The sequence below is a fragment of the Otolemur garnettii genome, unplaced genomic scaffold, assembly GCF_000181295.1.
Source record: "Otolemur garnettii isolate 467f Iridium unplaced genomic scaffold, OtoGar3 scaffold00003, whole genome shotgun sequence".
NCBI classification, from domain to species: Eukaryota; Metazoa; Chordata; class Mammalia; order Primates; family Galagidae; genus Otolemur; species Otolemur garnettii.
Window position 1 is genome coordinate 42,924,798 of NW_003852398.1, and position 10,406 is coordinate 42,935,203.

At 46.0% G+C, this 10,406-nt stretch overlaps 2 protein-coding genes across 5 annotated transcripts; one reads left to right on the forward strand and one right to left on the reverse strand.

Annotated features, from left to right (window-relative positions):
* Positions 1-1,574: 1,574 nt before the first annotated feature.
* Positions 1,575-3,597, reverse strand: LOC100951496 (cytochrome b-c1 complex subunit 8). Of its 3 annotated transcripts, none has more exons than XM_003782198.3 (3): positions 3,525-3,597; positions 3,184-3,350; positions 1,575-2,035 (listed from the first exon to the last, which is right to left on the reverse strand). In XM_003782198.3, the coding sequence occupies exons 1-3, from the start codon at positions 3,593-3,595 to the stop codon at positions 1,941-1,943; spliced, it is 333 nt and encodes a 110-aa protein (XP_003782246.2). In that variant the 5' UTR covers positions 3,596-3,597; the 3' UTR covers positions 1,575-1,940. The 3 variants fall into 3 exon arrangements, with proteins under 3 accessions (XP_003782246.2, XP_012662964.1, XP_012662970.1); XM_012807510.2 differs by having other exon boundaries at positions 3,510-3,584; XM_012807516.2 differs by having other exon boundaries at positions 3,536-3,576.
* Positions 3,598-3,637: 40 nt separating this feature from the next.
* GDF9 (growth differentiation factor 9) lies at positions 3,638-9,705 on the forward strand. 2 transcript variants are annotated; one of them, XR_002774700.1, is made up of 3 exons: positions 3,638-3,700; positions 5,916-6,001; positions 8,446-9,705. XR_002774700.1 is itself a non-coding variant. In XM_003782199.3 (2 exons), exons 1-2 carry the CDS (start codon positions 6,486-6,488, stop codon positions 9,405-9,407), a joined length of 1,359 nt encoding a protein of 452 aa, XP_003782247.1. In that variant the 3' UTR covers positions 9,408-9,705. The 2 variants fall into 2 exon arrangements, 1 of the variants encoding a protein (XP_003782247.1); XM_003782199.3 differs by lacking the exons at positions 3,638-3,700; positions 5,916-6,001 and adding an exon at positions 6,486-6,882.
* Positions 9,706-10,406: the final 701 nt, after the last annotated feature.

Here is a 10,406-nt window from a genome sequence, read left to right on the forward strand (position 1 = left end):
CAGTCTCACTTGGTCACTCTCAGTAGTGCTGTGGCATCACAGCTTACAGCAGCCTCAATTTGGGTTGGGCTCAAATGATCCTCTTGCCTCAGCCTCTCAAGTAGCTGGGACTACAAGTACCCACCACAATGCCTAGCTATTTTTAGAGACCGGGGGTGGGGAAGTCTCACTCTGGCTCAGGCTGGTCTTGAACCTGTGAGCTCAGACCATCCATCCACCTCAACCTCCTAAGTGCTGGGATTACAGAAGTGAGCAACCACCACCTGGCCCAACGTTTCTATTTTATGGATGAGAAACTCGTGGCTCAAGAATGCAGGTTTCTTGCCTGTATATGAGGAACTGACAGTATAAAGGTATGGGCCCAAGATTAGCGGACTTGGCCCCCTACCCTATCTAGCCTCACAACTGATATTCCTCTAGCAGATTTTGTTTTTAAGTTTTATTAATCTAGGGTTTGGGGGGGGTTTTGAGACAGAGTGTTACCATGTCACCCTTGGTAGACTACCGTGACTTCACAGCTCACCTCAAACTCTTGGGCTAAGTGATTCTCTTGCCTCAGCCTCCCAAGTTGCTGGGACTACAGGTGGCTGCTATTTATTGGTTGCAGTTATCGTTGTTTAGCAAGCCTGGGTGTGTGTGGTGAGTGCCCTACTCACTAGCTACGGGAACCAAGCCTAATTAGGCAACAGCAATTGTTACAAGATACAGCCTGGGTCAGACTGGTTGTTGCTAACAGGAATTACCCTTTGAAGAGTTTCTACAACTGCATCTCAGATCCCATCCCATATTGTATACAGGAATGCTACACATTCCACAAACCCACTGCCTCAGCACCCCTGCCCCCAAGTTTAGCGAGGGAAGTCTATATTAGGGACTAGAAGCGTAAAATTGCTAACCACATCTATCCCCATCATCTGGCAAAGGAATTAACTTTTCTACTAAAAAGATAATCCATAGCCTCTAGAGCAGAGGTACGCTTCTCTGAGGAACTACATGATGGTTAAAAACCATTATTAGCTCCCTGGTATGAGAAAAAAAACTGCTGTAGAGGCCAAAGGGAGGCCATCACTTCCTCCCTTTTAAAGCTAACTTCCCTTCAGGCTAAGGAAGGCCTGCCATAGGAGGGAAGGCAGCACAGCTTAGCTTGAAGAGCACACACTTTAGTGCAAGACTCCACTATTCATTGTTATATAATTTGGGGCAAATTATGTAACTTCTCTGTGCCTGTTTTCTTATCTGAAAAATGGGTATAATACTTCAAAGGTGGTTGTGAGGTTTAAGAGAGTTCATTTGGGCTCGGCGCCTATGGCTCAACCGGCTAAGGCGCCAGCCACATACACCTAAGGTGGCGGGTTCAAATCCCCAGCCGACCCGCCAAGCAACAATGATGGCTGCAACCAAAAAATAGCCGGGCGTTGTGGCGGGCGCCTGTGGTCCCAGCTACTTGGGAGGCAGAGGCAGGAGACTCGCTTGAGCCCAGGAGTTGGAGGTTGCTATGAGCTGTAATGCCACGGCACTCTACCCAGGGGGACAGCTTGAGGCTCTGTCTCAAAAAAAAAAAAAAAGAGAGTTCATTTGAAGAATACCTGACACATAGTAACTTTATTATGGGAGAAGAGGGCCACAAACCAACACTCCCCATGGCCCATGCCACCCACAGATGGCTAGCTGCAGGAGTAGCTACAGTTACTTTTGTAGATTATGGAACAAACAGGTGAGCTCTACTCCTTCACCAAAACTTCAGACTAGGGAAAACTGCTCAAGGACTCATGCTGAGGAGCAGAGCTTCAGGAACTTAGCAGTCAAATGGAAGATTCTCCTCACGAAAATGTAAAATCACAACAATGCTGCCCACTGGACATTTATTGTGTCTTCAAGATACTACAACGCAGACTCCAGTTCTGTCATATCAGAAACAGGGAAACATCATCATGAGTTGCTCACTTGTCATTTTCATAGACAGCTGGATTCTTCCTCTTGGATTTCTCGAACTCCTCAGTCCCCCATGTGTAGACAAGATAAAACACTACAAATGCTTTAAAAATCAAAAGTGAGAATAAGTATATTTATAAGACACATATGAACAAAAGCTCAGTCCTCTTTTATGTTCTACAACAGATTCTGCCCTCCTATTCTCTTAGTTTTCAAGAACCCATTTTTGAACTGGAAGATCAAAAAAATCACCCATTTGACCAAAAGAAGGAGGTCTACCCCCAAAAATGGGTCACTGATGCTTCCCTACCTCTCCCTGGCTGCACATTAAAATAACTTTTAGGCTCGGGGCCTGTGTCTCAAGAGGCTAAGGCGCCAGCCACATACACCTACGGTGGCAGGTTCAAATCCAGCCTGGGCCCTCCAAAACAACAATGAGGGCTGTAACCAAAAAACAGCCAGGCCCTGTGGTCCCAGCTGCTTGGGAGGTGGAGGCAGGAGACTCGCTTGAGCCCAGAAGTTGGAGGTTGCTGTGATGCCACCGCACTCTGTCCGGGGGGGGGGGGGGGGAAGCTTGAGGCTCTGTCTCAAAAAAAAAAAACTTTTAAAGCGAAATTATTGAGATAAAATTCACATAACCTCACCATTTTAAAGTATATACTTCCGCAGTTCTTAGCATATTCATTAGGCCGTGCAACTATCATCATTATCACCTGCACACTTAAAACATTTTTTTTTAAGAGACAAAGAGTCTCACTTTGTCGCCCTCGGTAGAGGGCCATGGCGTCACAGCTCACAGCAATCTCCAGCTCTGGGGCTTAGGTGATTCTCTTACCTCAGCCTCCCAAGAAGCTAGGACCACAGGCGCCCGCCACAATGCCCGGCAATTTTTTTGTTGCAGTTTGGCTGGGGCCGGGCTAGAACCCGCCACCCTCCATATATGGGGCCGGCGCCCTACTGACTGAGAAACAGGCGCCGCCCCACACTTAAAACATTTCCACTGACACATGGATAAAGATGACTTAAGGGAAGGACAGTGGAGTGACCCAAACGACCTTAAACCAGTCATTTCAGTTTTCCCCTTAAGATGGGGTGGATGTTACGACTAGCACAAGGGGTGTAGGAATATTCGATGAGAAAGGTGTGCACAGTTACAAACCCCTGCCTGACAGTGAGCGCCCACAGAGGGGACCGCAGTCACTACCACTGTCGAGTCCAGCTGCCCACCCCTCGCCGGCCCGAGGCACTCACGCGGCGCCACCCGAAGGAAAGATGCCTGAATGCGGCGAATCATGTTGGGGATTCCCTTAGTGAAGTAGTGCGGGAAAGCGCGCTGCTCGAAGGGTGACAAGCTGTAGGTGATCACATGCCGCATCCGCGTCAGGTTCCCAAACTCGCGGCCCATCGTGGCGGCAGCCCTGCAGGACAGAGAGGCAGACAAGCGCTTGGCTCGGTTTCGGGACGGGTCCACAACCACAGATGCCCGTCCTGGCACTTCTCATCCTCCCACAGCCCAGGCTGCCCCTCTGCCCTCTCAACAGCCACCAACACTGCGCAGCCAGACCCCACTCCCGCACCAGGGTCACCACGACCTCCACAGTACCGCAGCACCGGCCTCCGTTCGCAACTTCCGGTGGGATCGGAAGCCGCTCCGGGAGGGCATGAGATCACTTCCGGAGGATACCATTTTCCTGTTGTCCCAGGGGAAGATGTCCTTGCCCCACCCCCCAAAATGGAGAGAAATGACCTGGTCCCACAGGACGAAAAGGTGGAGAGGGTAGGAGAAAGGGGAGGTGGGAGGGTGACTGGTAAGTTGTCGCCTAACTGGCACAATGTGAAGGGCTACACTACAACTTGAACTTTACCTAAGAAACATACACAACGTAACCTAATCATTTATACTCTCGTATTAATCTGAAATTTAAAAAGAAAAGGGTGGTGCCTGTGGCTCAGTGAGTAGGGCACCGGCCCCATATACCGAGGGTGGCGGATTCAAACCCAGCCCCGGCCGAACTGCAACAAAAAAATAGCCGAGCGTTGTGGCGGGTGCCTGTATACCCAGCTACTCGGGAGGCTGAGGCAAGAGAATTGCTTAAACCCAGGAGTTGGAGGTTGCTGTGAGCAGTGTGACGCTACGGCACTCTACCGAGGACGATAAAGTGAGACTTAGGACCCAGGTGACCCCGGTCCTCCCAGCTCGGAGGGTGCCTGTGAGTCCGGAGGCTAGGCCATCCCGCCTCGGCAGAACGCGAGGTTTTATTTGGTCTTGACAAATAACAGCCAAAAGGGGGCTCCGTTATTTTCAGGCTGTCAGCCACCCCAGTACCAAAATCAGGGTCACAGATGTAAGGCTTCTCTAGATAACGTGTTTTAGAATCCGATGGGAGGCTTTAAACGTTTTCCAAACGTTTCCTCACATTTGGCCACAGAAGTCATCAAATAATCGTCAAGCAATTGATCAACACTGTTAGTGGCGGTAGAAAGAAAGAAAAGGCCACCTCGACAACAGCCAGCTTCCCGCCTGCATGGTTTGAGGAGGGGCCGGGGGACGTGTCTCTTGACGCTCAAATTGTCCTTTACACACTCTGGGGAGAGGCAAGGAACGTCCGGTGTGAGGCGTCATTGTGTTTTCCCTAACATGCAACTCTGCACGGAGACGCTTTTCTGTGCTCCATGCATTGTCTGAAAATGTTTTAAACTAAATGTCACTAAACTCTAATTCAGCAATTTGGGTGTGTTTTATCACCCTGCTTACTAGCTACAGACTAGGGAGACTTGGCAGGCGGTAACCGTGCATTTTGCAGCCCTACCTTAGTTTAATCGGCCTAGGTACTGCACAAATTGTTTTTGTCATGTGTTATGGGAGGGGGGAGTAGGCTGCTTGCGGGTGACACTCATTTCAGCTTATCATGGTGCACCTTTGCCTCATTTTTATAAAATGCAATAGCCTGGGAGGCCGAGGTGGGAGGATCACCTTAGCTCGCAAGTTCAGAGGCCAACCTGAGCCAGACATAGCGAGACCTCATCTCTAAAAATAGCCGGGCATTGTGACAGGCGCCTGTAGTCCCAGCTACTCCTGAGGCTGAGGCAAAGGAATCGCTTGAGCCCAAGTTTGAGGTTGCTGTGAGCTGTGACGTCACAGGACTCTACTGAGGGTGACAAAGTGAGACTGTCTCAAAAAAATAAGTAAATAAAATAAAAAATAAAAGGCAGGCTTGGCGCCTGTGGCTTAAGTGGCTAAGGCGCCAGCCACATACACCTGAGCTGGTGGGTTTGAATCCAGCCCACGCCTGCCAGACGACAATGATGGCTACAACCAAAAAATAGCTGGGCGTTGTTGTGGCTGTCACCTGTAGTCCCAGCTACTTGGTAGGCAGAGGCAGGTGAATTGCTTGAGTCCAGGAGCTGGAGGTTGCTGAGCTGTGATGTCACAGCACTCTATTCAGGGCTACAGTTTGAGGCTCTGTCTCAAAAAAATAAAATGCAATAGCCTGGTCTCAACTCAAAGCAAGAACAGAAATACCACAGGAAGTTTTACCACCATTTGGGTGGTTAATAAAAAAATTAAGCACTTTTTTATCACACTTCCAAACATCTCAAAATCTTTAATCCATAGCCGGGTGTTCTGGCGGGCGCCTGTAGTCCCAGCTACTCCAGAGGCTAAGGCAAGAGAATTGCCTAAGCCCAAGAGCTGGAGGTTGCTGTGAGCTGTGATGCCATGGCCTCTACCGAGGGCGACAAAGTTGGACTGTCTCTAAAAAAAAGAAAAAAAAAATCATCCAACATATGTATAGATGAGTGTGCAGACTAAACAAAGGAAGGAAATAAAGATATTATATTTTTAATCAAGGTTCAAAGTGCTGTCCTTTTCTTTCAAGCACATTACAAATGCAATTGCAATATTCCAAGTACACAGTCTATATTAGGGCACCTGGAAAGACCAACAACTTACCAGTGTTCTGCTCTCTGTAATTTCTATGCAGTTGTGACCTTCCTCATCCAAGCCAACATGGAATAAGTCAAGGCACCTGGAACTGGGAGCGGTCGTGAGGATGAATCAAGAGGAAGGGTAAACTTAATACCATAAATTGCATACCAACATCTGAGTATCATCGTGAATAATTAGCTTTTCCACACCTCTTTTCAGCAAGTACCTATAAACATCTTAGGAATCTTAATTTCCCTCAAAAAATAAAAGGTTATAGTTTAAGATCCTTCCTTAGTTTCTCTTAGACTTTGAGATATATAGCTGGTCCATTAGTATAACAACAGGTTTTAAGTGAACTGCCTGGGGAAAAGGTAGCAGAAAACTAAATAACCAAATAAATCTGTATCTAATGAGGGCAAATTGGCTAAGTAGGGTGTTATCAGCTGTTTGATATAGAGCTGATAAAAATTATCTTCAGCTAGGCATCTTTGAGGCCTGATTACAGAAGTGATGCTAATCCACCCGCACACCTAAAATTTATTTAAGAGACCAAGGTAGGGCCTTCCTGACTTTTAGAAAGAAGACTGGCATGGGGAAATGTGTTCCTCCCTAGATTTTACAAGCCATGGCACTTCCTGGTGAATTCCTCCTTCGGTTTTGCTGTTTTGCCTGGCTATGTTTTTCTAGTAGCCTTGGTTCTCAGGCTTCTAGGAGAGAAGCTCAGATTTCAGCTAGTTCTGAATTGGAATCTGAGGCTGAGCCTTGGTCCTTGCTGCAGCCTGCAGACAGGAGGGAGAGCTCTGGCCTCCTTCCCCCACTCTTCAAAGTCCTATCTGATGGGCAAGGTGGGGCACCTAGACTACAGCCAGACTCCAGAGCCTTGCAATACATGAAGAAGCTCTATAAGGAATATGCTACTAAGGAAGGGATTCCCAAATCCAACAGAAGTCACCTCTACAATACTATTCGGCTCTTCACCCCCTGTGCCCAGCACAAGCAGGCTCCTGGAGACCAGGTGACAGGTGTGTAAGAGCAGATTGGTTCACTGAGAGGAGGAAAAATGATAGAAGGTACTGGATTTCAGTTACAGAAAGGAGCTGGGTCTAGCTCCTTGAATTGCATTTTTACTTTGCATGTACTCAATCTTATTGTTTCTTCCTAATCCCCTTATTAGTTGAGGTGGGCCAATATGATAAAAATTTTAAAGTTACAAGGGACGTGCTGCTGGAGGTTAACTTCTCTTTCCATCCACCATGCTTTTGGCCCAGAAATGTGCCTACAATATCTCATACAGCTGTTGGTGTGCTGTGTTAAAATGGATCTTTTCTCCTTGTTTGTTGCTTTCTGTGAGAAGAAAGCCTAAGTTCCCACTTGGAACAGTGGGTCCTTACAGGAACAAAGTGTCAGTCGACAATTTGACTCAGCCGATTAGTGTCTTGCCGGTATGAGAGAGGATCTGTGCTTTACAGAATAGTGTACTTACTGGTTTATAACTTAAAAAAAAAAAAATCATTATAACCCAACAGGGCAGTTGTGGCTATTTAAAACTCTATCTCCTCCCTTAATATTTTATTACAGTGGCTTTAGAGCATCTGTTTTTTTGTTTGTTTGTTTTTTTGAGACAGAGCCTCAAGCTGTCCCCCTGGGTAGAGTGTCGTGGCATTACAGCTCACAGCAACCTCCAACTCCTGGGCTCAAGCGAGTCTCCTGCCTCAGCCTCCCAAGTAGCTGGGACCACAGGTGCCCACCACAATGCCCGGCTATTTTTTGGTTGCAGCCGTCATTGTTGTTTGGCGGGTCCGGGCTGGGGATTAGAACCTGGCGCCTTAGCCGGTTGAGCTATAGGTGCCAAGCCAGAGCATCTGTTTTTAATCTCAAGTGTTCTTGATTAACTTGGACGATGGTTTTTAATTGACTTCAATAGGGCTTAAAATGTCATTTTAACAAGACTGATATTTTTTATTATAGTTTTCCATGTAGGCTCTAGAGTCTAGAGACACTCTGAGAGAAAAATACTTTCCTTATTAGCTTCCTATGCATTTGGAACAAATTATTAAGAGTAAAACTTTGGAATTTAATGATTCCCTGTTTTAATTCCCCAAATCTGTCTTTCTGGAAATAAAATATCTGGTGTTGTTGCTGGGAATTAGTTATTTTTTTTTTTTTCTTTTTGAGATAGTCTCACTTAGTCACTCTTGGTAGAGTGCCGTGGCATCTTAGCTGACAACAACCTCGAACTCTTGGATTCAAGCAATCCTTTTGCCTCAGCGTCCCAAGTAGCCAGGACTACAGGCACCTGCCACAATGCCCAGCTATGGTTTTAGAGACAAGGTCTTGCTCAGGCTGGTCTCAAACTTGTGAACTCAGGCAATCTACCCACCTCGGCCTCCCAAGTGTTGGGATTATAGGCGTGGGGCTAGTTATGTTCTTTTTATATGAACCCCTTCCTACTTTATTGAGGCCTGAGAAAGTGTGGTAGTGGTTGGGGGTAAGGGAGAAAACATATTATGAAGTACTAGTTCCTTGACTTTCTGTTATGTTTGATTCATGTTCAAGCATTACTGGTGGATTGTTTCTCTTCTTAGGAATCCTTCCATCAGGGGATCTGCTGTTTAACCTGGATCGTGTTACCGCTGTTGAACACTTACTCAAGTCAGTCTTGCTGTACACTATCAACAACTCAGTTTCCTTTTCCTCTCCTATTAAATGTGTATGCAACCTGGTGATAAAAGACCCAAAATCTTCTGGCAAGACTCTCTCTAGAGCTCCACATTCCTTTACTTTTAACTCACAGTTTGAATTTGAAAAGAAACATAAATGGATTGAGATTGACATAACCACCCTCCTTCAGCCTCTAGTGGCCGCCAACAAGAAGATTCACATGTCTGTCAATTTTACCTGCCCGAGAGACCACCTGCAGCCTCCTTTGGCACAGGATGGCCCGTTTAACATGACTCTTCTGGTGTTCCCCTCCCTGATCTTATATCTGAATGACACAAGTGCTCAAGCTTATCATAGGTGGTATTCCCTTCACTACGAAAGGAGGCCTTTGCAGGTTCCTGACCAGAAGAGCAATCTGTCTACCTATCCTGTGGGGGAAGAGGCTGCTAGGGATGGGAGATTTTCCCGTCACCGGAGAGGTCAGGAAACTGCCGTCTCTGAACTGAAGAAGCCCCTGGTTCCAGCTTCCTTGAATCTGAGTCAATACTTCAAACAATTTCTTTTTCCCGAAAATGAGTGTGAGCTCCATGACTTTAGACTTAGCTTTAGTCAGCTGAAATGGGACAACTGGATCGTGGCCCCGCACAGATATAACCCTCGGTACTGTAAAGGGGACTGCCCCAGGGCAGTTCGGCATCGGTATGGCTCTCCAGTTCACACCGTGGTCCAGAACATCATCTATGAGACACTCGACCCCTCAGTGCCGAGACCATCGTGTGTTCCTGCCAAATACAGCCCGTTGAGTGTTTTGACCATTGAGCCTGATGGTTCAATTGCTTATAAAGAATATGAAGACATGATAGCTACTAAGTGCACCTGTCGTTAACAAATGGTCCTCCAAACTAAAACCTTGAGCCTATTTGACAAAGTAAATGTTGTCTGTCTGTGCCCTCAGGAGAAAGCTTCATGTGTCAAATCTCTAAATGCAGCGTATGCTGTATGAGGAGGAGCCTGTGTAGATTAGTACATTCTGTGCCTAAAGGGTAACGTCAGTTGTTGCTACTGAACCTTTCTATTTTGGATAGCTTTGAATTTTTTCCCTTGGCCTTTTTTAGATAAGAGTCTTATTCTTGATGGGAAAAAATTCTTAGCTTAAATCTTGGAATTGTAATTATAAACAGATAATTCACAGCACTATAGTCTTATTTAAGGGAAGAATAAATTCTTATCAATGGCATTAATTTTGTGTCTTTTCTTAAAGAGTGCTTTAACGACCATTTGGGAGGGAGAAATATATAAAAGCCGGCCTTAACTCAACTTTTGATCTTTTTTCAGAGTAAAAGAGAGGCTAACTTCTTTACCTAAATCCTGATGAAATGAGTTATTTACTGGGAGTAAAGTGTATATACCATAACTCATTTCTGTTGTTTGGTTGGTACATAATATATAATTATGCTCATTAACTGGTGTGTAAAAAACAATTCACAGAGAACAATGTAACACTTTTCCCATTCATTTAGGAAATTGCCTTGCAGCTTTTTCCGAGAAAAGCTATGTTCTATTCTTTAAAGATTTTTTTTTTCTTTTGAGACAGAGTCTCACTTTGTCACCCTCAGTAGAGTACTGTGCTGTCACAGCTCACAGCAACCTCAAACTCTTGATCTTTATATATTTAAAACCTCTGACCTTATGGAAGGAGGCCAGGGAGGTATGTTTAGTTTGGTTTGTATTTTGCTGATTACCCTCTGCTCCATCTATTCCGTCCCCTTAGGTTTCCCAGGTGGATTTGGGAAATCCACCTGCTGCTAAGCTGGCAGCAATGACTGTTATGTTACTAAGCCACACACAGGGGCCTTATGTGGATTTTCTTTTTTTTTTTTTTTTT

What these genes read in the sequence shown, in the direction of transcription:
- LOC100951496 (XM_003782198.3), bottom strand. Translation starts at nt 3,595, where the DNA reads ATGCCCTCCCGGAGCGGCTTCCGATCCCACCGGAAGTTGCGAACGGAG. An exon ending in GGTGCTGCGGTACTGTGGAG is followed by an intron (nt 3,351 to 3,524) that starts GTCGTGGTGACC and finishes TCTGTCCTGCAG; the next exon opens with GGCTGCCGCCACGATGGGCC. An exon ending in TTTCCTTCGGGTGGCGCCGC is followed by an intron (nt 2,036 to 3,183) that starts GTGAGTGCCTCG and finishes TGATTTTTAAAG; the next exon opens with CATTTGTAGTGTTTTATCTT.
- GDF9 (XM_003782199.3), top strand. Translation starts at nt 6,486, where the DNA reads ATGGCACTTCCTGGTGAATTCCTCCTTCGGTTTTGCTGTTTTGCCTGG. An exon ending in TCCTGGAGACCAGGTGACAG is followed by an intron (nt 6,883 to 8,445) that starts GTGTGTAAGAGC and finishes TTCTCTTCTTAG; the next exon opens with GAATCCTTCCATCAGGGGAT.